At 45.2% G+C, this 26,413-nt stretch overlaps 1 protein-coding gene across 1 annotated transcript in view; it reads left to right on the plus strand.

Annotated features, from left to right (window-relative positions):
• The first annotated feature begins 10,778 nt into the window (after positions 1 to 10,778).
• Positions 10,779 to 26,413, plus strand: part of GUCY2C (guanylate cyclase 2C) — a 262,021-nt gene continuing 246,386 nt past the window's right edge. The window contains exons 1-3 of the mRNA XM_053689439.1: positions 10,779 to 10,977; positions 15,920 to 16,032; positions 16,111 to 16,178. Coding sequence (XP_053545414.1) covers positions 10,779 to 10,977; positions 15,920 to 16,032; positions 16,111 to 16,178 — 380 coding nt within the window. The remainder of the gene's footprint in view (positions 10,978 to 15,919; positions 16,033 to 16,110; positions 16,179 to 26,413) is intronic.

Here is a 26,413-nt window from a genome sequence, read left to right on the forward strand (position 1 = left end):
CCAGACACTAGAGATACAGCCTCCAGACTAGAGATACAGCCTCCAGACACTAGAGATACAGCCTCCAGACACTAGAGATACAGCCTCCATGACAGCCTCAGAGATACAGCCTCCAGACACTAGAGATACAGCCTCCAGACACTAGAGATACAGCCTCCAGACTCTAGAGATACAGCCTCCAGACACTAGAGATACAGCCTCCAGCACTAAGATACAGCCCTCAGACACTAGAGATACAGCCTCAGACACTAGAGATACAGCCTCCAGACACTAGAGATACAGCCTCCAGCACTAGAGATACAGCCTCCGAGACATAGAGATACAGCCTCCAGACACTAGAGATACAGCCTCCAGACACTAGAGATACACCGATCTAGACACTAGAGATACAGCCTCCAGACACTAAAGATACAGCCTCTAGACACTAGAGATACAGCCTCTAGACACTAGAGATACAGCCTCCAGACACTAGAGATACAGCCTCCAGACACTAGAGATACAGCCTCCAGACACTAGAGATACAGCCTCCAGACACTAGAGATACAGCCTCCAGACACTAGAGATACAGCCTCCAGACACTAGAGATACAGCCTCCAGACACTAGAGATACAGCCTCCAGACTAGAGATACAGCCTCCAGACACTAGAGATACAGCCTCCAGACTAGAGATACAGCCTCCAGACTAGAGATACAGCCTCCAGACTAGAGATACAGCCTCCAGACACTAGAGATACAGCCTCCAGACACTAGAGATACAGCCTCCAGACACTAGAGATACAGCCTCCAGACACTAGAGATACAGCCTCCAGACACTAGAGATACAGCCTCCAGACTAGAGATACAGCCTCCAGACTAGAGATACAGCCTTCAGACACTAGAGATATAGCCTCCAGACACTAGAGATACAGCCTCCAGACACTAGAGATACAGCCTCCAGACACTAGAGATACAGCCTCCAGACTAGAGATACAGCCTCCAGACACTAGAGATACAGCCTCCAGACACTAGATATACAGCCTCTAGACACTAGAGATACAGCCTCCAGACACTAGAGATACAGCCTCCAGACTAGAGATTCAGCCTCCAGACACTAGAGATACAGCCTCCAGACACTAGAGATACAGCCTCCAGACACTAGAGATACAGCCTCCAGACTAGAGATACAGCCTCCAGACTAGAGATACAGCCTCCAGACACTAGAGATACAGCCTCCAGACACTAGAGATACAGCCTCCAGACACTAGAGATACAGCCTCCAGACTAGAGATACAGCCTCCAGACTAGAGATACAGCCTCCAGACTAGAGATACAGCCTCCAGACTAGAGATACAGCCTCCAGACACTAGAGATACAGCCTCCAGACACTAGAGATACAGCCTCCAGACACTAGAGATACAGCCTCCAGACACTAGAGATACAGCCTCTAGACACTAGAGATACAGCCTCTAGACACTAGAGATACAGCCTCCAGACACTAAAGATACAGCCTCTAGACACTAGACATACAGCCTCTAGACACTAGAGATACAGCCTCCAGACACTAGAGATACAGCCTCCAGACACTAGAGATACAGCCTCCAGACACTAGAGATACAGCCTCCAGACACTAGAGATACAGCCTCCAGACACTAGAGATACAGCCTCCAGACACTAGAGATACAGCCTCCAGACTAGAGATACAGCCTCCAGACACTAGAGATACAGCCTCCAGACTAGAGATACAGCCTCCAGACTAGAGATACAGCCTCCAGACTAGAGATACAGCCTCCAGACACTAGAGATACAGCCTCCAGACACTAGAGATACAGCTTCCAGACACTAGAGATACAGCCTCCAGACACTAGAGATACAGCCTCCAGACACTAGAGATACAGCCTCCAGACTAGAGATACAGCCTCCAGACTAGAGATACAGCATCCAGACACTAGAGATACAGCCTCCAGACTAGAGATACAGCCTCCAGACTAGAGATACAGCCTCCAGACACTAGAGATACAGCCTCCAGACACTAGAGATACAGCCTCCAGACACTAGAGATACAGCCTCCAGACACTAGAGATACAGCCTCCAGACTAGAGATACAGCCTCCAGACTAGAGATACAGCCTCCAGACTAGAGATACAGCCTTCAGACACTAGAGATACAGCCTCCAGACTAGAGATACAGCCTCCAGACACTAGAGATACAGCCTCCAGACACTAGAGATACAGCCTCCAGACACTAGAGATACAGCCTCCAGACACTAGAGATACAGCCTCCAGACTAGAGATACAGCCTCCAGACACTAGAGATACAGCCTCCAGACTAGAGATACAGCCTCCAGAAACTAGAGATACAGCCTCCAGACACTAGAGATACAGCCTCCAGACTAGAGATACAGCCTCCAGACTAGAGATACAGCCTCCAGACACTAGAGATACAGCCTCCAGACTAGAGATACAGCCTCCAGACACTAGAGATACAGCCTCCAGACACTAGAGATACAGCCTCCAGACTAGAGATACAGCCTCCAGACACTAGAGATACAGCCTCCAGACACTAGAGATACAGCCTCCAGACACTAGAGATACAGCCTCCAGACACTAGAGATACAGCCTCCAGACACTAGAGATACAGCCTCCAGACTAGAGATACAGCCTCCAGACACTAGAGATACAGCCTCCAGACACTAGAGATACAGCCTCCAGACACTAGAGATACAGCCTCCAGACACTAGAGATACAGCCTCCAGACTAGAGATACAGCCTCCAGACACTAGAGATACAGCCTCCAGACACTAGAGATACAGCCTCTAGACACTAGAGATACAGCCTCTAGACACTAGAGATACAGCCTCCAGACACTAAAGATACAGCCTCTAGACACTAGAGATACAGCCTCTAGACACTAGAGATACAGCCTCTAGACACTAGAGATACAGCCTCCAGACACTAGAGATACAGCCTCCAGACACTAGAGATACAGCCTCCAGACACTAGAGATACAGCCTCCAGACACTAGAGATACAGCCTCCAGACACTAGAGATACAGCCTCCAGACACTAGAGATACAGCCTCCAGACACTAGAGATACAGCCTCCAGACACTAGAGATACAGCCTCCAGACACTAGAGATACAGCCTCCAGACTAGAGATACAGCCTCCAGACACTAGAGATACAGCCTCCAGACTAGAGATACAGCCTCCAGACTAGAGATACAGCCTCCAGACACTAGAGATACAGCCTCCAGACACTAGAGATACAGCCTCCAGACACTAGAGATGCAGCCTCCAGACTAGAGATACAGCCTCCAGACTAGAGATACAGCCTTCAGACACTAGAGATACAGCCTCCAGACACTAGAGATACAGCCTCCAGACACTAGAGATACAGCCTCCAGACACTAGAGATACAGCCTCCAGACTAGAGATACAGCCTCCAGACACTAGAGATACAGCCTCCAGACACTAGATATACAGCCTCTAGACACTAGAGATACAGCCTCCAGACACTAGAGATACAGCCTCCAGACTAGAGATACAGCCTCCAGACACTAGAGATACAGCCTCCAGACACTAGAGATACAGCCTCCAGACACTAGAGATACAGCCTCCAGACTAGAGATACAGCCTCCAGACACTAGAGATACAGCCTCCAGACACTAGAGATACAGCCTCCAGACTAGAGATACAGCCTCCAGACTAGAGATACAGCCTCCAGACTAGAGATACAGCCTCCAGACACTAGAGATACAGCCTCCAGACACTAGAGATACAGCCTCCAGACACTAGAGATACAGCCTCCAGACACTAGAGATACAGCCTCCAGACTAGAGATACAGCCTCCAGACACTAGAGATACAGCCTCCAGACACTAGAGATACAGCCTCTAGACACTAGAGATACAGCCTCTAGACACTAGAGATACAGCCTCCAGACACTAAAGATACAGCCTCTAGACACTAGAGATACAGCCTCTAGACACTAGAGATACAGCCTCTAGACACTAGAGATACAGCCTCCAGACACTAGAGATACAGCCTCCAGACACTAGAGATACAGCCTCCAGACACTAGAGATACAGCCTCCAGACACTAGAGATACAGCCTCCAGACACTAGAGATACAGCCTCCAGACACTAGAGATACAGCCTCCAGACACTAGAGATACAGCCTCCAGACACTAGAGATACAGCCTCCAGACACTAGAGATACAGCCTCCAGACACTAGAGATACAGCCTCCAGACTAGAGATACAGCCTCCAGACACTAGAGATACAGCCTCCAGACTAGAGATACAGCCTCCAGACTAGAGATACAGCCTCCAGACTAGAGATACAGCCTCCAGACACTAGAGATACAGCCTCCAGACACTAGAGATACAGCCTCCAGACACTAGAGATACAGCCTCCAGACTAGAGATACAGCCTCCAGACTAGAGATACAGCCTCCAGACACTAGAGATACAGCCTCCAGACACCAGAGATACAGCCTCCAGACACTAGAGATACAGCCTCCAGACACTAGAGATACAGCCTCCAGACTAGAGATACAGCCTCCAGACACTAGAGATACAGCCTCCAGACACTAGATATACAGCCTCTAGACACTAGAGATACAGCCTCCAGACACTAGAGATACAGCCTCCAGACTAGAGATACAGCCTCCAGACACTAGAGATACAGCCTCCAGACACTAGAGATACAGCCTCCAGACTAGAGATACAGCCTCCAGACACTAGAGATACAGCCTCCAGACACTAGAGATACAGCCTCCAGACTAGAGATACAGCCTCCAGACTAGAGATACAGCCTCCAGACACTAGAGATACAGCCTCCAGACACTAGAGATACAGCCTCCAGACACTAGAGATACAGCCTCCAGACACTAGAGATACAGCCTCCAGACACTAGAGATACAGCCTCCAGACTAGAGATACAGCTTCCAGACTAGAGATACAGCCTCCAGACACTAGAGATACAGCCTCCAGACACTAGAGATACAGCCTCCAGACACTAGAGATACAGCCTCCAGACTAGAGATACAGCCTCCAGACACTAGAGATACAGCCTCCAGACACTAGAGATACAGCCTCCAGACTAGAGATACAGCCTCCAGACTAGAGATACAGCCTCCAGACTAGAGATACAGCCTCCAGACTAGAGATACAGCCTCCAGACTAGAGATACAGCCTCCAGACTAGAGATACAGCCTCCAGACACTAGAGATACAGCCTCCAGACACTAGAGATACAGCCTCCAGACACTAGAGATACAGCCTCCAGACACTAGAGATACAGCCTCTAGACACTAGAGATACAGCCTCTAGACACTAGAGATACAGCCTCCAGACACTAAAGATACAGCCTCTAGACACTAGACATACAGCCTCTAGACACTAGAGATACAGCCTCCAGACACTAGAGATACAGCCTCCAGACACTAGAGATACAGCCTCCAGACACTAGAGATACAGCCTCCAGACACTAGAGATACAGCCTCCAGACACTAGAGATACAGCCTCCAGACACTAGAGATACAGCCTCCAGACTAGAGATACAGCCTCCAGACACTAGAGATACAGCCTCCAGACTAGAGATACAGCCTCCAGACTAGAGATACAGCCTCCAGACTAGAGATACAGCCTCCAGACACTAGAGATACAGCCTCCAGACACTAGAGATACAGCCTCCAGACACTAGAGATACAGCCTCCAGACACTAGAGATACAGCCTCCAGACACTAGAGATACAGCCTCCAGACTAGAGATACAGCCTCCAGACTAGAGATACAGCTTCCAGACACTAGAGATACAGCCTCCAGAGCTAGAGATACAGCCTCCAGACTAGAGATACAGCCTCCAGACACTAGAGATACAGCCTCCAGACACTAGAGATACAGCCTCCAGACACTAGAGATACAGCCTCCAGACACTAGAGATACAGCCTCCAGACTAGAGATACAGCCTCCAGACTAGAGATACAGCCTCCAGACTAGAGATACAGCCTCCAGACACTAGAGATACAGCCTCCAGACTAGAGATACCAGCCCTCCGACACTAGAGATACAGCCTCCAGACACTAGAGATACAGCCTCCAGACACTAGAGATACAGCCTCCAGACACTAGAGATACAGCCTCCAGACTAGAGATACAGCCTCCAGACACTAGAGATACAGCCTCCAGACTAGAGATACAGCCTCCAGAACTAGAGATACAGCCTCCAGACACTAGAGATACAGCCTCCAGACTAGAGATACAGCCTCCAGACCTAGAGATACAGCCTCCAGACACTAGAGATACAGCCTCCAGACTAGAGATACAGCCTCCAGACACTAGAGATACAGCCTCCAGACACTAGAGATACAGCCTCCAGACCTAGAGATACAGCCTCCAGACACTAGAGATACAGCCTCCAGACACTAGAGATACAGCCTCCAGACACTAGAGATACAGCCTCCAGACACTAGAGATACAGCCTCCAGACACTAGAGATACAGCCTCCAGACTAGAGATACAGCCTCCAGACACTAGAGATACAGCCTCCAGACACTAGAGATACAGCCTCCAGACACTAGAGATACAGCCTCCAGACACTAGAGATACAGCCTCCAGACTAGAGATACAGCCTCCAGACACTAGAGATACAGCCTCCAGACACTAGAGATACAGCCTCTAGACACTAGAGATACAGCCTCTAGACACTAGAGATACAGCCTCCAGACACTAGAGATACAGCCTCTAGACACTAGAGATACAGCCTCTAGACACTAGAGATACAGCCTCTAGACACTAGAGATACAGCCTCCAGACACTAGAGATACAGCCTCCAGACACTAGAGATACAGCCTCCAGACACTAGAGATACAGCCTCCAGACACTAGAGATACAGCCTCCAGACACTAGAGATACAGCCTCCAGACACTAGAGATACAGCCTCCAGACACTAGAGATACAGCCTCCAGACACTAGAGATACAGCCTCCAGACTAGAGATACAGCCTCCAGACACTAGAGATACAGCCTCCAGACTAGAGATACAGCCTCCAGACTAGAGATACAGCCTCCAGACACTAGAGATACAGCCTCCAGACACTAGAGATACAGCCTCCAGACACTAGAGATGCAGCCTCCAGACTAGAGATACAGCCTCCAGACTAGAGATACAGCCTTCAGACACTAGAGATACAGCCTCCAGACACTAGAGATACAGCCTCCAGACACTAGAGATACAGCCTCCAGACACTAGAGATACAGCCTCCAGACTAGAGATACAGCCTCCAGACACTAGAGATACAGCCTCCAGACACTAGATATACAGCCTCTAGACACTAGAGATACAGCCTCCAGACACTAGAGATACAGCCTCCAGACTAGAGATACAGCCTCCAGACACTAGAGATACAGCCTCCAGACACTAGAGATACAGCCTCCAGACACTAGAGATACAGCCTCCAGACTAGAGATACAGCCTCCCAGACACTAGAGATACAGCCTCCAGACACTAGAGATACAGCCTCCAGACTAGAGATACAGCCTCCAGACTAGAGATACAGCCTCCAGACTAGAGATACAGCCTCCAGACACTAGAGATACAGCCTCCAGACACTAGAGATACAGCCTCCAGACACTAGAGATACAGCCTCCAGACACTAGAGATACAGCCTCCAGACTAGAGATACAGCCTCCAGACACTAGAGATACAGCCTCCAGACACTAGAGATACAGCCTCTAGACACTAGAGATACAGCCTCTAGACACTAGAGATACAGCCTCCAGACACTAAAGATACAGCCTCTAGACACTAGAGATACAGCCTCTAGACACTAGAGATACAGCCTCCAGACACTAGAGATACAGCCTCCAGACACTAGAGATACAGCCTCCAGACACTAGAGATACAGCCTCCAGACACTAGAGATACAGCCTCCAGACACTAGAGATACAGCCTCCAGACACTAGAGATACAGCCTCCAGACACTAGAGATACAGCCTCCAGACACTAGAGATACAGCCTCCAGACACTAGAGATACAGCCTCCAGACTAGAGATACAGCCTCCAGACACTAGAGATACAGCCTCCAGACTAGAGATACAGCCTCCAGACTAGAGATACAGCCTCCAGACTAGAGATACAGCCTCCAGACACTAGAGATACAGCCTCCAGACACTAGAGATACAGCCTCCAGACACTAGAGATACAGCCTCCAGACTAGAGATACAGCCTCCAGACTAGAGATACAGCCTCCAGACACTAGAGATACAGCCTCCAGACACCAGAGATACAGCCTCCAGACACTAGAGATACAGCCTCCAGACACTAGAGATACAGCCTCCAGACTAGAGATACAGCCTCCAGACACTAGAGATACAGCCTCCAGACACTAGATATACAGCCTCTAGACACTAGAGATACAGCCTCCAGACACTAGAGATACAGCCTCCAGACTAGAGATACAGCCTCCAGACACTAGAGATACAGCCTCCAGACACTAGAGATACAGCCTCCAGACTAGAGATACAGCCTCCAGACACTAGAGATACAGCCTCCAGACACTAGAGATACAGCCTCCAGACTAGAGATACAGCCTCCAGACTAGAGATACAGCCTCCAGACACTAGAGATACAGCCTCCAGACACTAGAGATACAGCCTCCAGACACTAGAGATACAGCCTCCAGACACTAGAGATACAGCCTCCAGACTAGAGATACAGCTTCCAGACTAGAGATACAGCCTCCAGACACTAGAGATACAGCCTCCAGACACTAGAGATACAGCCTCCAGACACTAGAGATACAGCCTCCAGACTAGAGATACAGCCTCCAGACACTAGAGATACAGCCTCCAGACACTAGAGATACAGCCTCCAGACTAGAGATACAGCCTCCAGACACTAGAGATACAGCCTCCAGACACTAGAGATACAGCCTCCAGACTAGAGATACAGCCTCCAGACACTAGAGATACAGCCTCCAGACACTAGAGATACAGCCTCCAGACTAGAGATACAGCCTCTAGACACTAGAGATACAGCCTCCAGACACTAGAGATACAGCCTCCAGACTAGAGATACAGCCTCCAGACTAGAGATACAGCCTCCAGACACTAGAGATACAGCCTCCAGACACTAGAGATACAGCCTCCAGACACTAGAGATACAGCCTCCAGACACTAGAGATACAGCCTCCAGACTAGAGATACAGCCTCCAGACACTAGAGATACAGCCTCCAGACACTAGATACAGCCTCCAGACACTAGAGATACAGCCTCCAGACACTAGAGATACAGCCTCCAGACACTAGAGATACAGCCTCCAGACTAGAGAAACAGCATCCAGACACTAGAGATACAGCCTCCAGACACTAGAGATACAGCCTCCAGACACTAGAGATACAGCCTCCACACTAGAGATACAGCCTCCAGACACTAGAGATACAGCCTCCAGACTAGAGATACAGCCTCCAGACTAGAGATACAGCCTCCAGACACTAGAGATACAGCCTCCAGACACTAGAGATACAGCCTCCAGACACTAGAGATACAGCCTCCAGACACTAGAGATACAGCCTCCAGACACTAGAGATACAGCCTCCAGACACTAGAGATACAGCCTCCAGACACTAGAGATACAGCCTCCAGACACTAGAGATACAGCCTCCAGACACTAGAGATACAGCCTCCAGACTAGAGATACAGCCTCCAGACACTAGAGATACAGCCTCCAGACACTAGATACAGCCTCCAGACACTAGAGATACAGCCTCCAGACACTAGAGATACAGCCTCCAGACACTAGAGATACAGCCTCCAGACTAGAGAAACAGCATCCAGACACTAGAGATACAGCCTCCAGACACTAGAGATACAGCCTCCAGACACTAGAGATACAGCCTCCAGACACTAGAGATACAGCCTCCACACTAGAGATACAGCCTCCAGACACTAGAGATACAGCCTCCAGACTAGAGATACAGCCTCCAGACTAGAGATACAGCCTCCAGACACTAGAGATACAGCCTCCAGACACTAGAGATACAGCCTCCAGACACTAGAGATACAGCCTCCAGACACTAGAGATACAGCCTCCAGACACTAGAGATACAGCCTCCAGACACTAGAGATACAGCCTCCAGACACTAGAGATACAGCCTCCAGACAAGAGATGCTGCATCCACATCTCTGCACAATAACCAAGAAACTTTGTTTTTCAGATGTTTTTTATTCAGAAGCCAAAATACTCTTTAGATCTATTGTAGGAGCCTTATGTGCTTTGTTTTTTAATCAAAACAAATAACACTTCTGGGCATCTATGATTAGTGTAATTTTACTGGAATCCAGTGTGTTTTGTCACTATTATTTGTTTAAGAAAGACAACACTTTCACTAGTTACCATCTTTACAGAGACTTTACATTTAAGAGATCTGTATTTCTTCTCTTGTGACAAATTGTACAGGAACACAAGTGCACAAATAATTCATATGAGCATCCTTTGCTTAATACAATACCATGTTCTTTACTGACAGGTTTATGTGTAATTCTCAGGTTTTATGACCTCAGCATACTCTGTTTGGATTAGTAACTGACTGTGACAGTTTTATTATGTGACAAGTAATTTTGTGAAATGTCACCTCTCTCTGTGCAAACACCTAACTGCACACACAATCAACCTTTGAGATCTTATTTGCTGTTAATAGTTGACCAGACAGGAATCGAAGGAAGGGACAGTCCGAGCAGCTGCTTATTTTGCTGGAGCATCCGTGACATCTTCATAACGATTGTCAGTGACAAGGGCTGGACAAGATGAGGCTGATCGGCGTGTCTCTGCTATTCCATGCGCTGCAGTGGCTGCCAACCCTCCAGGAGGCATCCTGCTACGCCAACAACCTGACCCTAAATGTGATCATGCTGGATGGTCCAATGGCAGAATGGAATCTGAGCACCATCAAACCAGCTGTGGAACTGGGCTTGGACGTTGTGCGAAGGGAACTGAAGCGGGAAGGTATGGATGACTGTATACAGACTGGTACCCACAATGGTATCATTTGGGGTTTAGGGCATTGCTAGTTACCCCAGGTAATTCTCAGAGGTGTCAGCAGGGATACATTTGTGAGCCAGTCCCTTTTTTACTTTTTCTAGCAGCACCAGGAGAGTTGCACATTTGGAGAAAGGGGGCTATCAATAGGTAAAGCCTTGATCAGTTCCAGCCTTCACCCCTGATATGTAGTTTTGTTCACTAGCACCCCCAGCCCCTGTAGGACACCATAATATTATGTGTCACATCCTGCAGCCCCTGTAGGACACCATAATAAGATGTGTCACATTCTGCAGCTCCTGTAAAACACCATATTAAGATGTCACGTTCTGCAGCCCCTGTAAGACACCATAATAAGATGTGTCACATTCTGCAGCCCCTGTAAGACACCATAATAAGATGTGTCACATTCTGCAGCCCCTGTAGGACACCACAATAACCTGTGTCACATTCTGCAACCCCTGTAGGACACCATAGTAAGATGTGTCACATTCTGCAGCCCCTGCAGGACACCATAATAAGATGTGTCACATGTTGCAGCCTCTGTAAGACACCATAATAAGATGTGTCAGATTCTGCAGCCCACATAAAACACCATAATATGTGCCACATTCTGCAGCCCCTGTAGGACACCATAATACCATGTGTCACATTCTGCAGCCCCTGTAGAACACCATAACAACATGTGTCACAGTCTGCAGACCCTGTAAGACACCATAACATGTGTCACAATCTGCAGACCCTGTAAGACACCATAACATGTGTCACAATCTGCAGACCCTGTAAGACACCATAACAACATGTGTCACATTCTGCAGCTCCTGTAAAACACCATATTAAGATGTCACGTTCTGCAGCCCCTGTAAGACACCATAATAAGATGTGTCACATTCTGCAGCCCCTGTAAGACACCATAATAAGATGTGTCACATTCTGCAGCCCCTGTAGGACACCACAATAACCTGTGTCACATTCTGCAGCATCTGTAGGACACCATAACATGTGTCACATCCTGCAGCCCCTGTAGGACACCATAATAAGATGTGTCACATTCTGCAGCTCCTGTAAAACACCATATTAAGATGTCACGTTCTGCAGCCCCTGTAAGACACCATAATAAGATGTGTCACATTCTGCAGCCCCTGTAAGACACCATAATAAGATGTGTCACATTCTGCAGCCCCTGTAGGACACCACAATAACCTGTGTCACATTCTGCAACCCCTGTAGGACACCATAGTAAGATGTGTCACATTCTGCAGCCCCTGCAGGACACCATAATAAGATGTGTCACATGTTGCAGCCTCTGTAAGACACCATAATAAGATGTGTCAGATTCTGCAGCCCCCATAAAACACCATAATATGTGCCACATTCTGCAGCCCCTGTAGGACACCATAATACCATGTGTCACATTCTGCAGCCCCTGTAGAACACCATAACAACATGTGTCACAGTCTGCAGACCCTGTAAGACACCATAACATGTGTCACAATCTGCAGACCCTGTAAGACACCATAACATGTGTCACAATCTGCAGACCCTGTAAGACACCATAACAACATGTGTCACATTCTGCAGCCCCTGTAAGACGCCATAACAACATGTGTCACATTCTGCAGCCCCTGTAAGACACCATAACAACATGTGTCACAATCTGCAGACCCTGTAGGACACAATAACAACATATGTCACATCCTGCAGCCCCTGTAGGACACCATAACAACATGTGTAACATTATGCAGCACCTGTAGGACACCATAACAACATGTGCAACAATCTGCAGCCCCTGTAGGACACTATACCAACGTGTCACAATCTGCAGACCCTGTAAGACACCATAACGTGTCACAATATGCAGACCCTGTAAGACACCATAACAACATGTGTCACATTCTGCAGCCCCTGTAGGACACCATAACAACATGTGTAACATTCTGCAGCCCCTGTAGGACACTATAACAACATGTGTAACATTCTGCAGCCCCTGTAGGACACCATAACAACATGTGTAACATTCTGCAGCCCCTGTAGGACACCATAACAACATGTGTAACATTCTGCAGCCCCTGTAGGACACCATAACAACATGTGTAACATTCTGCAGCCCCTGTAAGACACCATAACAACATGTGTAACATTCTGCAGCCCCTGTAGGACACTATAACAACATGTGTAACATTCTGCAGCCCCTGTAAGACACCATAACAACATGTGTAACATTCTGCAGCCCCTGTAGGACACCATAACAAAATGTGTAACATTCTGCAGCCCCTGTAGGACACTATAACAACATGTATCACATTCTGCAGCCCCTGTAAGACACCATAACAACATGTGTCACATTCTGCAGCCCCTGTAAGACACCATAACAACATGTGTAACATTCTGCAGCCCCTGTAGGACACCATAACAACATGTGTAACATTCTGCAGCCCCTGTAGGACACCATAACAACATGTGTAACATTCTGCAGCCCCTGTAGGACACTATAACAACATGTCACCTTCTGCACATCACACAACCCTGTAGCTGCCGCAGTTTTTTATGTTACACAGTGAGCAGATTTATTAATAATTTAGCAATCATTAGGAACATAAAAAAACATCAGTAAATATAGAAATATCAGGTGCAGTCAGGTAAGTATTAACATTTAATCATTATTGTGGTGCAGAGAGCAGTCCCTCCATCAGATATTATGACACATTACTAGGAGTCTCACAGTAAGGACAAGAGTTCTCACACCATGAAAAGGGAGATGAGTCTGCCCATTCCTTAGTCTATGTCATTGTATGTTGGGGACATAACAGGTGTGTAATGGGGTCATTTTATGTTATAATTAGCAAAATATTAAAGGGACATAAAAGTGCAAAAACAAAGCACTGTGATGTGTTAGGGCATTTACATGTTGCACTGTTGTTTGCATATAGCTGTGTTTTTAATCCCTGCAACGCCATTAAACACATAGTTAAAGTCACCTCTAGAGCAACAATGCACTACTGGAAGCTAGGGAAGCACATCAGGTGAGACAATGACAAGAGGCATTTATGTGCAACCACCAATCAGCAGCTAGCTCCCAGCAGGGCATTGTAGCTCCTGAGCCTACCTACGTATGCTTTTCAACAAATGTACACAAGAGATCAAAGTAAAGTTTGATAATAGAAATGAATAAAACAATCTAGAAATGACGAGCTCTGTCTGATCCATTAGAATGTAACTTTAATCCTCATGTTTAAGTCACAACTTATAAAGACGTATTACATATATATCACACGTTACATGGATGTAAGCGCAGCTGACACTGTGACAATACACAAACACGTGAGACGTTTCGCACACACTTTATGGTTACACATTTAGTGCTAGATTAGGAGTGGATCACTATTTAGCGCTTGTGCATTATCTTCGCTAGACGGAGGCTTTTTGTGCACATGGGGTTGTGCTATGTAAAAGTAAAAGGTTTGTGCACGAGCGTAAACCCAACGTGTGCAAAAAACATTGCAACTGTGTTAAGTTCTCCCATAGAAGTCAATGGAATGCAAAAAAACAAACGCACATATATATGTGCGATGTGCACTATCCTGTCCGTGTATATTCAAGTGCGCTAAACCCAACATGAAATATTAATATTTCACATTCCAATGTTCTTCACATAGCAGAATATGTTCTATTTATTCTTAAATAAATTATTTTATATCTATCTATCTATATATGTGTCTATCTATCAATCTACCTGTCTATCTATCAATCTATCTATCTATCCCTATAGCTGTATATGTATTCCTATAGATATAAAGTTATAGATATGTATTTTAAATGAACAGTATCAGATATATTAAAGATATTGTAAAATACCTCTCGCCGATGTTGCCTTTAAACAGTAATGTCGGCACTTTTGAATATTTTGCCGGCTTTGTTGACATCACATTGGATCCCATTTGAATATATTGCCCCCTTGCAGCAGGTTCGGGGCCTCAGAAAGGATTACTATTCATTCTACCAGATCAGTGGGTTTGGGCCTCTCTTGAACAGATTTGCAAGGCAGCTAGTTGGTCTTTCTTGCATACATTTGCTGTATGTATCACATGCACAGCTCGGCTAAAGCACATTTGTTATACTGTGGGCTATTGAGCTAATCAGTAACAGGTATTAGCCCCTCCCTATTTCTGGTGGTCTCATGGACTTTACTGTCGGGGTATAGGAGCCCACATCTGATGATCTGCTGGACTCTCACTATTCTTTAAAAGAAAACAAGCTCACCTGATAATGTATTTCCTTTAGGATGGTGAGAGCCCTCGAGCCCCGTCATTTGCTTTATTACAGCTGGCAGCAGGGCTATTTGCACTTCTTAGCACTTTCCTGTCTCTTCTTCTGTCTGTCTCTCTCTTCTTTACTAAATGGAACAAAACTGTCTATGGTATGGGAGGAGATAGAAGGGAAGCTCAAAGTTCTGTAGTGTGGGGTTGGTTTGTCACCTCCTGGTGGCCAGGGATTGAATATCCCAATCATTTTGTGGACTCTCACCATCCTAAAGGAAATTAATTTATCATTTAAAATATGCATTTTGTTTATGGGGACGCTACAGTTACAATGAAATGTTCATCATTCAGAAACTCAGTGCAATTGAAAAGAAAAAAAAAAACGATTCCAATTTACTTTTAGAAGGAAACGGATTTCTATCGCTTGTCTCCTTCCCATGAGAGCATACTGAGGTATCCTCAGGAGCGGCTGCACATGTAGCGCACATGCATGCTTCTGAGAATACCTCCGTATGCTATCAGATAAAACAAGCAATAAATCATCTCATATAATCGCCATTGAACTTTTGTGTTGTTGAAATTTGTATCTTTGTGTTTCCTTTTGTGAATTCTTTTTCTGTTTTGTAACAGATTTTTTTTACTCTTTGTAGGTAAAAACGTTACTATTAACGCCACTTATTACACATTCACTACAGAGTTCTATTCAACGCCGGGCTGTGTGTCCAGCGGCTGCGAAGGGGTGGAGAAGCTGAAATATCTTAATGTAAGTGCGTAAGGTGGGCAGATGTCGGCTGGCACATGGTGGGCACTGCTTTACCCCCTCTTTTCCTTTGTTTGGCAGGAGAAACATCTGCTTGGTTGTGCGGTCCTGGGCCCGTCCTGTACATATGCCACCTACCAGATTCTGTCGTGAGTACATTGTTTTTTTTTTTTTGTTTTTTTTTATTGAAGTTCAAATCAAGGCATACAAATATCGGAAGACAATAGGGTACAAAAATGACACAAAATATGCAACACATAATACAGAGTCAAATTCAAAGGAAATATTGTGCAGCCAGTATGCCAAATAATGCACCACCGCCCTAAATGACACAAGAGGACACTTTTGATCCTCACAACCATAAAGCAAATATAGGGGGATATCTTGAACAAAGGAGACCATTTTTGGATCTCCTATGTCGAACCTCATTTTCTATTTTAGAAAAGAAAAAAAAAAGAAACAGAAACTCTTTTGAATTTTCGGAGAGTATCATAAAATAAACCTTACAACTATTGGACCTACTAGACCGCTAGATCTGCGTATTATTATTTACTCTATAGCTAAGAAACTAAAGAAAAAGTACGGGCACCCGGCACATATATAACACATTGGTAGTGGATCTATAGCTAGCTAGCTCTTCAGTGAGAGAGAGCGGATAAGGGGTATTATGGTGACAATCACAGTATTTAGAACTGCTCCATATATTTGCTATTCTATGAGAGTGCTAGTTCCTATATGAGTATGTAGGTTACTGCATTGGACACACCATAACCACTTATAATTATGGGCTACAAAAGAGAGTGTGTGACAGACATATAAGGCTTTAAACATTCACAATATATGCAAAAAAAAACAAGATTTCAAATATTAACATCATATTTGACAAATAAAAGTGTACCTGAAAGGTTTCTATCCTCATTACTTTCTTCCCTCATCTTTTATATAGGGTCACTCTTGGCCCTTATTATTGCGAGACTACTACACTCAGGTATTAACATTATATAAAGGCACATAAACAAGCAAATGCATCACAAAGTACAATTAAGCTTAAAGGGACATGAAACCCACATTTTTTTCTTTCATGATTTAGAAAGAGAATGCATTTTTAAACATCTTTCTAATTTACTTCTATTATCTGATTTGTTTTATTCTCTTGATATTCTTTGCTGAAAAGCATATCTAGATATGCTCAGTAGCTGCTGATTGGTTGCTGCACATAGCAGCCACGTGTGATTGGCTCACCCATGTGCATTGCTTTTTCTTCAGCTAAGGATATCTAAAAAATGAAGCAAAATAAAAAATGGAAGTAAATTGTAAAGTTGTTTAAATTTGTATTATCTAGCAAAGGGTTATACCTTTTGAATAATACATTCTATCACTCCACGCTTGGGTATATGTACTAGTTCAGTAATATTAATGCAAACTCAAGGGGAGCATGTTTTTAGGCTCCATATGCAAACGCTTTCCTACATATTATAAATAATATCGTAATGTTAGGTATATAGGTCTCAGACAAGCATAGATTAACGTGTTGTATTAGATTTTTCTTATTTCTGTCTCCCCCATGGCTTCGGCCGCTAGCCTCAGGGAAAAAAGGCTATTTTTAATTATCCACTGCATACAACGGTGACGTTATAATAATAATGATAACGATTATTGTTTTACATTACACACACCAGGCAGCACTCCGGGCCCCCCTACTAAAACCCCCAGAGCAAGAGCACATACATACAATGCAGATAGTGGCCATGTGGACGATATAAACAGGAAATGCTCAGTGCACACATTATTTTGAGTATAGTATAGAGGGACTGATGCTTACATATCCCAGCAATAAGTACAGAGTGTTAAAAAAAGATTAAAAAATAAAATAAAAATATATATATATGAGGTGGCACTAGTCATATTTGTAGACTCATAAATGTAAATTATAGCAATACTCAGCGACATCAAACCAAGCAATGGAATGCCACATATGACCAGTGTCAACATCAGACACATAGTTTAGCCTGAGTATAGCAATCCCATTTCCAAAATGAGGTATTTAGTTACATAGACCTAGAAAGATGGAGGGATATAAACGTAATGAGAAGTGATCTAGAGACTTGCCCGTATACAACTGCTTACTGAAATACTTTAATATAGCATCGTAGTAAGTGTATGCTATCCTAGCACTTCATAATAACAAAATAGAAAAAAGGGAAGGCACAGCTTTATAACTAAAAACCATGTCTGAATTTTTTACCAATAACTATGTGGTTAATTTACCCGTCAGCCACAGGGTATCATTGCAGGTAAAATAATCATACCTCACGGTCTTTGTTTTTCCTGGGTCAGAATTTCTGTTCGTAAGACATGAGTATTAGTGCCGGGTCTCATATCAACCTCAACCCACCCCTGGTCTCTCAACATGAGGAGCGCTGGTCAAGACACGTAGTCCTAAGTATAATGACACCCAGTTCCAGAGATTACTCTCTTGCAGGCGGCTCGTGGCCACATAACTCCAGCTTCTATGAGCAAAGAAAGGTTCCATACATGCTATGCCTCTAGCCCCAACAAAGTCTGTGTATGGGTGGATGGGAGGAACTTCCCAATGAAGATCGAAGTGCTCAGGAGTAGTGGGTCCAATGGTAGTGGAGTAGTGGGTCTTCTGCAAAAGACATATTTTCTAGCTAGTAGGTGAGTGAGAGCCGTGGGGGATCCACGGGGTAGTTCATATTTCCGCCACTGCCAGCTACTATCTCCATTGATCCCACCTTATCGATGTCTGCTGCAGAGCTCAGGTTTAAAGATGGATGTGACCCTTCATTGCACGGAGCTTCAGCAGCTGTTACCGTAAGCCCACTGGGGGGAGTAGTAGGTTCCGCCATCTCCCCGAATTTCTCTCTATTTTCCACTCTACCTTGAAAGCAGTTATCAAGTAGCTGGTGTAAGTTTTGGAAGTGCTCATCCAGCAGTACTAGCAGCGCCTTCTCTATTGTCTTCTCCATAGTAGCAAGTAGTTTACACTACAGAATAAATGTTGATGGCTCTGATTAAATCCTTTTATAGGATATCGTAACCCTGGAGTTCGGGGGGGGGGGTAGTATTATGGCAGCCCCAGACCTACGCTCCATATCCCATACAGGAACCTCTTCTATTTCTGAACTTGCAGCGTAGATGCAAAAGTTTATTAAAATGGCTTCCAGACTTGAGAAGAAGTTTGTCACGTAGCTGACTCAACAAACATAGGCATGATCTCCATCAAAACCTCCACTCTTATAGTATAGCTGTTCACAATAATAAATATGTGCTCCAGAATAAGAAATATCAAGATTAACTATGAATAGCTTGAATAAATAATTTCAGGCTCAGAGAACTTCATTGAGACACATCTTGCCGCATTGAGTATAGGCTCTGCCCCCCTCGAGCACATTGTTTTATACAGCAGCTGAGCAGTCGCGAGTTAGGGTTAACCCCTTGGTTGTGCGGTTCTGGGCCCGTCCTGTACATACGCCACCTACCAGATTCTGTTGTGAGCACATTGCTTTATACAGCAGCTGAGCAGTCACGAATTAGAGTTAACCCCTTGGTTGTGCGGTCCTGGGCCCGTCCTGTACATATGTCACCTACCAGATTCTGTCGTGAGTACATTGTTTTATACAGCAGCTGAGCAGTCGCGAGTTAGGGTTAACCCCTTGGTTGCCAGAGAGATCTGCAATGCAATGTGTTCCACTATCCATAAAGGGACAAAAAAAATAACATTTTCTCCAACATTGGTGTGTCCGGTCCACGGTGTCATCCATTACTTGTGGGATATTCTCCTCCCCCACAGGGAAAGGCAAGGAGAGCACGCAGCAAGAGCTGTCCATATAGTCCCTCCCAGGCTCCGCCCCCCCAGTCATTCTCCTTGCCGCTCTGAACAAGTAGCATCTCCTCTGGGATGGTGAGGAGTTTGTGGTGTTTAGTTGTAGTTTTTTATTCTTCTATCAAGAGTTTGTTATTTTAAAATAGTGCTGGTATGTACTATTTACTCTGAAACAGAAAGAGATGAAGAGTTCTGTTTAAAAGAGGATTATGATTTTAGCAGACAGTAACTAAAATCAGTTGCTGTTCCCACACAGGACTGTTGAGATGAGATAACTTCAGTTGGGGGGAACAGTTTGCAGACTTTTCTGCTCAAGGCATGACTAGCCATTTTTCTAACAAGACTGTGTAATGCTGGAAGGCTGTCATTTTCCCCTCATGGGGATTGGTAAGCCATTTTCTTAGTCTCAAACAGAATAAAGGGCTTATTATGGGCTATAAACTGGTAGACACTTTTAGGGGCTAAATCGATTGCTTTATTTAAGTATTATATGCAGTTTGAAGTTGAATTTCACACTTTTATAACATTGGGGAACGTTTTTTAGCACCAGGCACTTGTTAAGACACCTTCCCAGTCAGGAAGGGCCTTTCTCTGTAGTAGGCAGAGCCTCATTTTCGCGCCATTACTGCGCAGTTACTTTTGAGTACATTACATGCAGCTGCATGTGTGAGGGTCTGGAATCCACTAAAAACGTTCCTAGATGGCTTCATTTGGTATCATATACCCCCCTGGGATTGGTGAAGTTGCAGCAAAGGCTGTGGCTGGGACTGTAAGGGGGTTAAAATGAAAAACGGCTCCGGTTTCCACATTTTAAGGGTTAACAGCTTGAAAATTGGGGTGCAATACTTTGAATGTATTAAGACACTGTGGTGAAAATTTGGTAAAGATTGGATAATTCCTTCATAGTTTTTCACATATTCAGTAATAAAGTGTGCCCTGTTTAACATTTAAAGAGACAGTAACGGTTTTGTTTTAAAACGGTTTTTGTGCTTTATTAACCAGTTTAAGCCTGTTTAACATGTCTGTACCTTCAGATAGATCATGTTCTGTATGTATGGTAGCCAATGTGGTTCCCCCTTCAAATATAGTGTGATAATTGTGCCATTGCGTCCAAACAAAGTAAGGACAGAACTGTCACAAATTGTAAAGTTGCCCAGGATGATTCCTCAGATGAAGGAAGTAGACATAGTTCTACATCATCTCCTTCTGTGTCTATACCAGTTATGCCCGCGCAGGCGACCCCTAGTACTTCTAGCGCGCCAATGCTTGTTACTATGCAGTAATTGACGGCAGTAATGGATAACTCCATAGCTAATATTTTATCCAAAATGCCAGCATTTCAGAGAAAGCGTGATTGCTCTGTTTTAAACACTGTAGAGCAGGAGGGCGCTGATGATAATTTTTCTGTCATACCCTCACACCAATCTGAAGTGGCAGTGAGGGAGGGTTTGTCAGATGGGGAAATTTCTGATACAGGAAGAATTTCTCAGCAGGCAGAACCTGATGTTGTGACATTTAAATTTAAATTAGAGCATCTCCGCGCATTACTTAAGGAGGTGCTATCTACTCTGGATGATTGTGACAATCTGGTCAACCCAGAAAAATTGTGCAAGATGGACAGTTCCTTGAGGTCCCGGTGCACCCTGATGCTTTTCCGATACCTAAACGGGTGGCGGACATAGTGAATAAGGAGTGGGAGAAGCCAGGCATACCTTTTGTCCCTCCTCCTATATTTAAGAAATTGTTCCCTATGGTCGACCCCAGGAAGGACACATGGCAAACAGTCCCTAAGGTCGAGGGGGAGTTTTCTACTCTAGCCAAGCGCACGACCATTCCTATTGAGGACAATTGTGCTTTCAAAGATCCTATGGATAAAAAATTGGAGGGTTTGCTTAAAAAGATTTTTGTACAGCAAGGTTACCTCCTTCAACCTATTTCGTGCAATATTACTGTCACTACAGAGGCGCTCAGTAGGGAGACTCCGTATGAGGAAGTCATGGACAGAATTTACGCACTTAAGTTAGCTAATTCCTTTATTTTAGACGCCGCTTTGCAGTTAGCGAGGTTAGCGGCAAAAAATTCAGGGTTTACAATTGTGGCGCGCAGAGCGCTCTGGCTAAAGTCTTGGTCGGCGGATGTTTCTTCCAAGACAAAATTGCTTAATACCCCTTTCAAAGGTAAGACCCCTTTTGGGCCAGAATTGAAAGAGATTATTTCAGTCATCACTGGGGGAAAGGGCCATGCCCTCCCACAAGATAAACCTTTCAAGGCTAAGAATAAGTCCAATTTTCGTTCCTTTCGCAATTTCAGGAACGGACCGGCTTCCAACTCGGCAGCCTCTAGACAAGAGGGTAACGCTTCCCAGACTAAACCAGCTTGGAAATCAATGCAAGGCTGGAACAAGGGTAAACAGGCCAAGAAACCTGCTGCTGCTACCAAGACAGCATGAAGAGGTAGCCCCCGATCCAGAACCGGATCTAGTAGGGGGCAGACTCTCTCTCTTTGCTCAGGCTTGGGCAAGAGATGTTCAGGATCCCTGGGCACTAGAAATAGTCTCTCAGGGTTATCTTCTAGAATTCAAGGAACTACCCCCAAGGGGAAGGTTCCACATGTCTCACTTATCTTCAAACCAAGTAAAGAGACAGGCATTCTTACATTGTGTAGAAGACCTGTTAAAGATGGGAGTGATACTCCCAGTTCCAACTGTGGAACAAGGTCAGGGGTTTTACTCAAATCTGTTTGTAGTTCCCAAAAAAAGAGGGAACTTTCAGACCAATTCTGGATTTAAAAATTCTAAACAAATTTCTCAGAGTGCCATCGTTCAAAATGGAAACTATTCGAACGATTTTACCTACAATCCAGGAGGGTCAATTTATGACTACCGTGGATCTAAAGGATGCGTATCTGCATATTCCTATCCACAAAGATCATCATCAGTTCCTAAGGTTCGCCTTTCTGGACAAACATTACCTATTGTGGCTCTCCCATTTGGACTAGCCACTGCTCCAAGGATTTTCACAAAGGTGCTCGGGTCCCTTCTAGCGGTTCTAAGACCCAGGGGCATTGCAGTGGCACCTTACTTGGACGACATCCTAATTCAAGCGTTGTCTCTTTCAAAGACAAAGGCTCACACAGACATTGTTCTAGCCTTTCTCAGATCTCACGGGTGGTAGGTGAACATAGAAAAAAGTTCCCCGTCTCCGTCAAAAAGAGTCCCTTTCTTGGGAACAATAATAGATTCTTTAGAAATGAAGATTTTCCTGACAGATGTCAGAGAGTCAAAGCTTCTAAACGCTTGTCAAGTTCTTCACTCTGTTCTACGGCCTTCCATAGCTCAGTGCATGGAAGTAGTAGGGTTGATGGTTGCAGCAATGGACATAGTTCCTTTTGCGCAAATTCATCTAAGACCATTACAACTGTGCATGCTCAAACAGTGGAATGGGGACTATACAGACTTGTCTCCAGTGATTTAAGTAGATCAGAAGACCAGAGACTCACTCTGTTGGTGGCTGACTCAGGATCACCTGTCCCAGGGAATGAGCTTCCGCAGACCAGAGTGGGTCATTGTCACGACCGACGCCAGTCTATTAGGCTGGGGCGCGGTCTGGGATTCCCTGAAAGCTCAGGATCTATGGTCTCGGGAAGAGTCTCTTCTCCCGATAAACATCCTGGAACTGAGAGCGATATTCAATGCTCTCCGGGCTTGGCCTCAACTAGCAAAGGCCAGATTCATAAGATTCCAATCAGACAACATGACGACTGTTGCTTACTTCAACCATCAGGGGGGAACAAGGAGTTCCCTGGCGATGAGAGAGGTGACCAAGATCATCAAATGGGCGGAGGATCACTCCTACCACCTGTCTGCGATCCACATCCCAGGAGTGGAAAACTGGGAGGCGGATTATCTGAGTCGTCAGACCTTTCATCCGGGGGAGTGGGAACTCCACCCGGAGGTGTTTGCCCAGTTGACCCAATTATGGGGCATTCCAGACATGGATCTGATGGCGTCTCATCAGAACTTCAAGGTTCCTTGCTACGGGTCCAGATCCAGGGATCCCAAGGTGACTCTAGTGGATGCATTAGTGGCGCCTTGGACTTTCAACCTAGCTTATGCGTTTCCACCGTTCCTTCTCATTCCCAGGCAGGTAGCCAGGATCAAACAGGAGAAGGCCTCTGTGATTTTGATAGCTCCTGCGTGGCCACGCAGGACTTGGTATGCAGACCTGGTGAATATGTCATCGGCTCCACCATGGAAGCTACCTTTGAGACAGGATCTTCTAGTACAAGGTCCATTCGAACATCCAAATCTAGTTTCTCTCCAGCTGACTGCTTGGAAATTGAACGCTTGATTTTGTCTAAGCGTGGGTTTTCGGATTCTGTGATAGATACTCTGGTACAAGCCAGAAAACCTGTGACTAGAAAGATTACCATAAAATATGGAAAAGATATATCTGTTGGTGTGAATCCAAGGGATTCTCATGGAGTAAGATTAAAATTCCTAGGATCCTTTCCTTTCTCCAAGAAGGTTTGGATAAGGGATTATCAGCGAGTTCTCTAAAAGGACAGATTTCTGCTTTATCTGTCTTGTTACACAAACGACTGGCAGCTGTGCCAGATGTTCAAGCTTTTGTTCAGGCTTTGGTCAGGATCAAGCCTGTTTACAGACCCTTGACTCCTCCCTGGAGTCTAAATTTGGTTCTTTCAGTTCTTCAAGGGTTTCCGTTTGAACCCTTACATTCCATAGATATCAAGTTGTTATCTTGGAAAGTTCTGTTTTTGGTTGCTATTCTTCTGCTAGAAGAGTTTCTGAATTATCTGCTCTGCAGTGTAATCCGCCCTATCTGGTGTTCCATTCAGATAAGGTTGTTTTGCGTACTAAACCTGGTTTCCTTCCAAAGGTTGTTTCCAACAAGAATATTAACCAGGAAATAGTTGTGCCTTCTTTGTGTCCGAATCCAGTTTCAAAGAAGGAACGCTTGTTACACAATTTAGATGTAGTCCGTGCTTTAAAGTTCTATTTAGAAGCAACAAAGGATTTCAGACAAACGTCTTCTCTGTTTGTAGTTTATTCTGGCAAGAGGAGAGGTCAAAAAAGCTACTGCTACCTCTCTTTCCTTTTGGCTGAAAAGCATCATACGATTGGCTTACGAGACTGCCGGACGGCAGCCTCCTGAACGAATCACAGCTCACTCTACTAGGGCTGTGGCTTCCACATGGCTTCAAGAACGAGGCTTCTGTTGATCAGATATGTAAGGCAGCGACCTGGTCTTCTCTGCACACTTTGTCCAAATTCTACAAATTTGATACTTTTGCTTCTTCGGAGGCTATTTTTGGGAGAAAGGTTTTGCAAGCCGTGGTGCCTTCTGTTTAGGTAACCTGATTTGCTCCCTCCCTTCATCCGTGTCCTAAAGCTTTGGTATTGGTTCCCACAAGTAATGGATGACACCGTGGACCGGACACACCAATGTTGGAGAAAACAGAATTTATGCTTACCTGATAAATTACTTTCTCCAACGGTGTGTCCGGTCCACGGCCCGCCCTGGTTTTTTAATCAGGTTTGAAGAATTTCTTTCTCTATACACTACAGTCACCACGGCACACTATAGTTTCTCCTTTTTTTCTCCTAACCGTCGGTCGAATGACTGGGGGGGCGGAGCCTGGGAGGGACTATATGGACAGCTCTTGCTGTGTGCTCTCCTTGCCTTTCCCTGTGGGGGAGGAGAATATCCCACAAGTAATGGATGACACCGTGGACCGGACACACCGTTGGAGAAAGTAATTTATCAGGTAAGCATAAATTCTGTTTTCTTTTATGATTCAGACAGAACATAACATTTTTCATTTAGCTTCTATTATCAAATTTGCTTCATTCTCTTGCTATCCCAGGGTCGGTTCTAAGGGGGGGCATTGGGGGGCAATGCCCACCAAATGGAATGCTGTGCCCCCCAGGGCAAAAGAAGTTATTTAAAAAAAAATATATATATTTTTTTTTTACATTTTAAAAGTGATAGAACGTCCTGGGTCCCAAATGTTGCATCAACCATTTGCAGCCACTGGACCCTGGAGATCTGCCACTGGAGTGCCCAGCTAATCTCTTTACTCTCCTCTATTTACAACCAGATAACAAATAAAGTTGCATTTCCCTGCTGGTGCTCTCACAGTTAACCTAGGGCTTGCAATGCCCCTCCTCCTGCTAGCCCACTTACTACAGAGCTGAAGTGAGATGATGACATCATCAGACCTCTGCAGGAAGTGCTGGGAGAAGCTAACAGTCAGTGAGAGGGAAGGCAGAAGTAATTTTGTGAAAACACAGCCGTATAACCAATGTGTGTGTGAGAGTAGTATCCCTCCCCTATTGTGCTTTATATCCTGGCAGCCACAGATAAAGAAGCAAATTGGGAATTCCTTGGTTTCCCCACTGCAGGTCACACAAAACAAGTGTGCATTGTGCCTGCTTTATCTGCAGTGATCAGTGTAAAATGTGTGTCAGATTATAGGTGCTCACATACACACACTTCAAATGTAGCTGTGGGACAA

The sequence above is a fragment of the Bombina bombina genome, chromosome 7 (assembly GCF_027579735.1).
Source record: "Bombina bombina isolate aBomBom1 chromosome 7, aBomBom1.pri, whole genome shotgun sequence".
NCBI classification, from domain to species: Eukaryota; Metazoa; Chordata; class Amphibia; order Anura; family Bombinatoridae; genus Bombina; species Bombina bombina.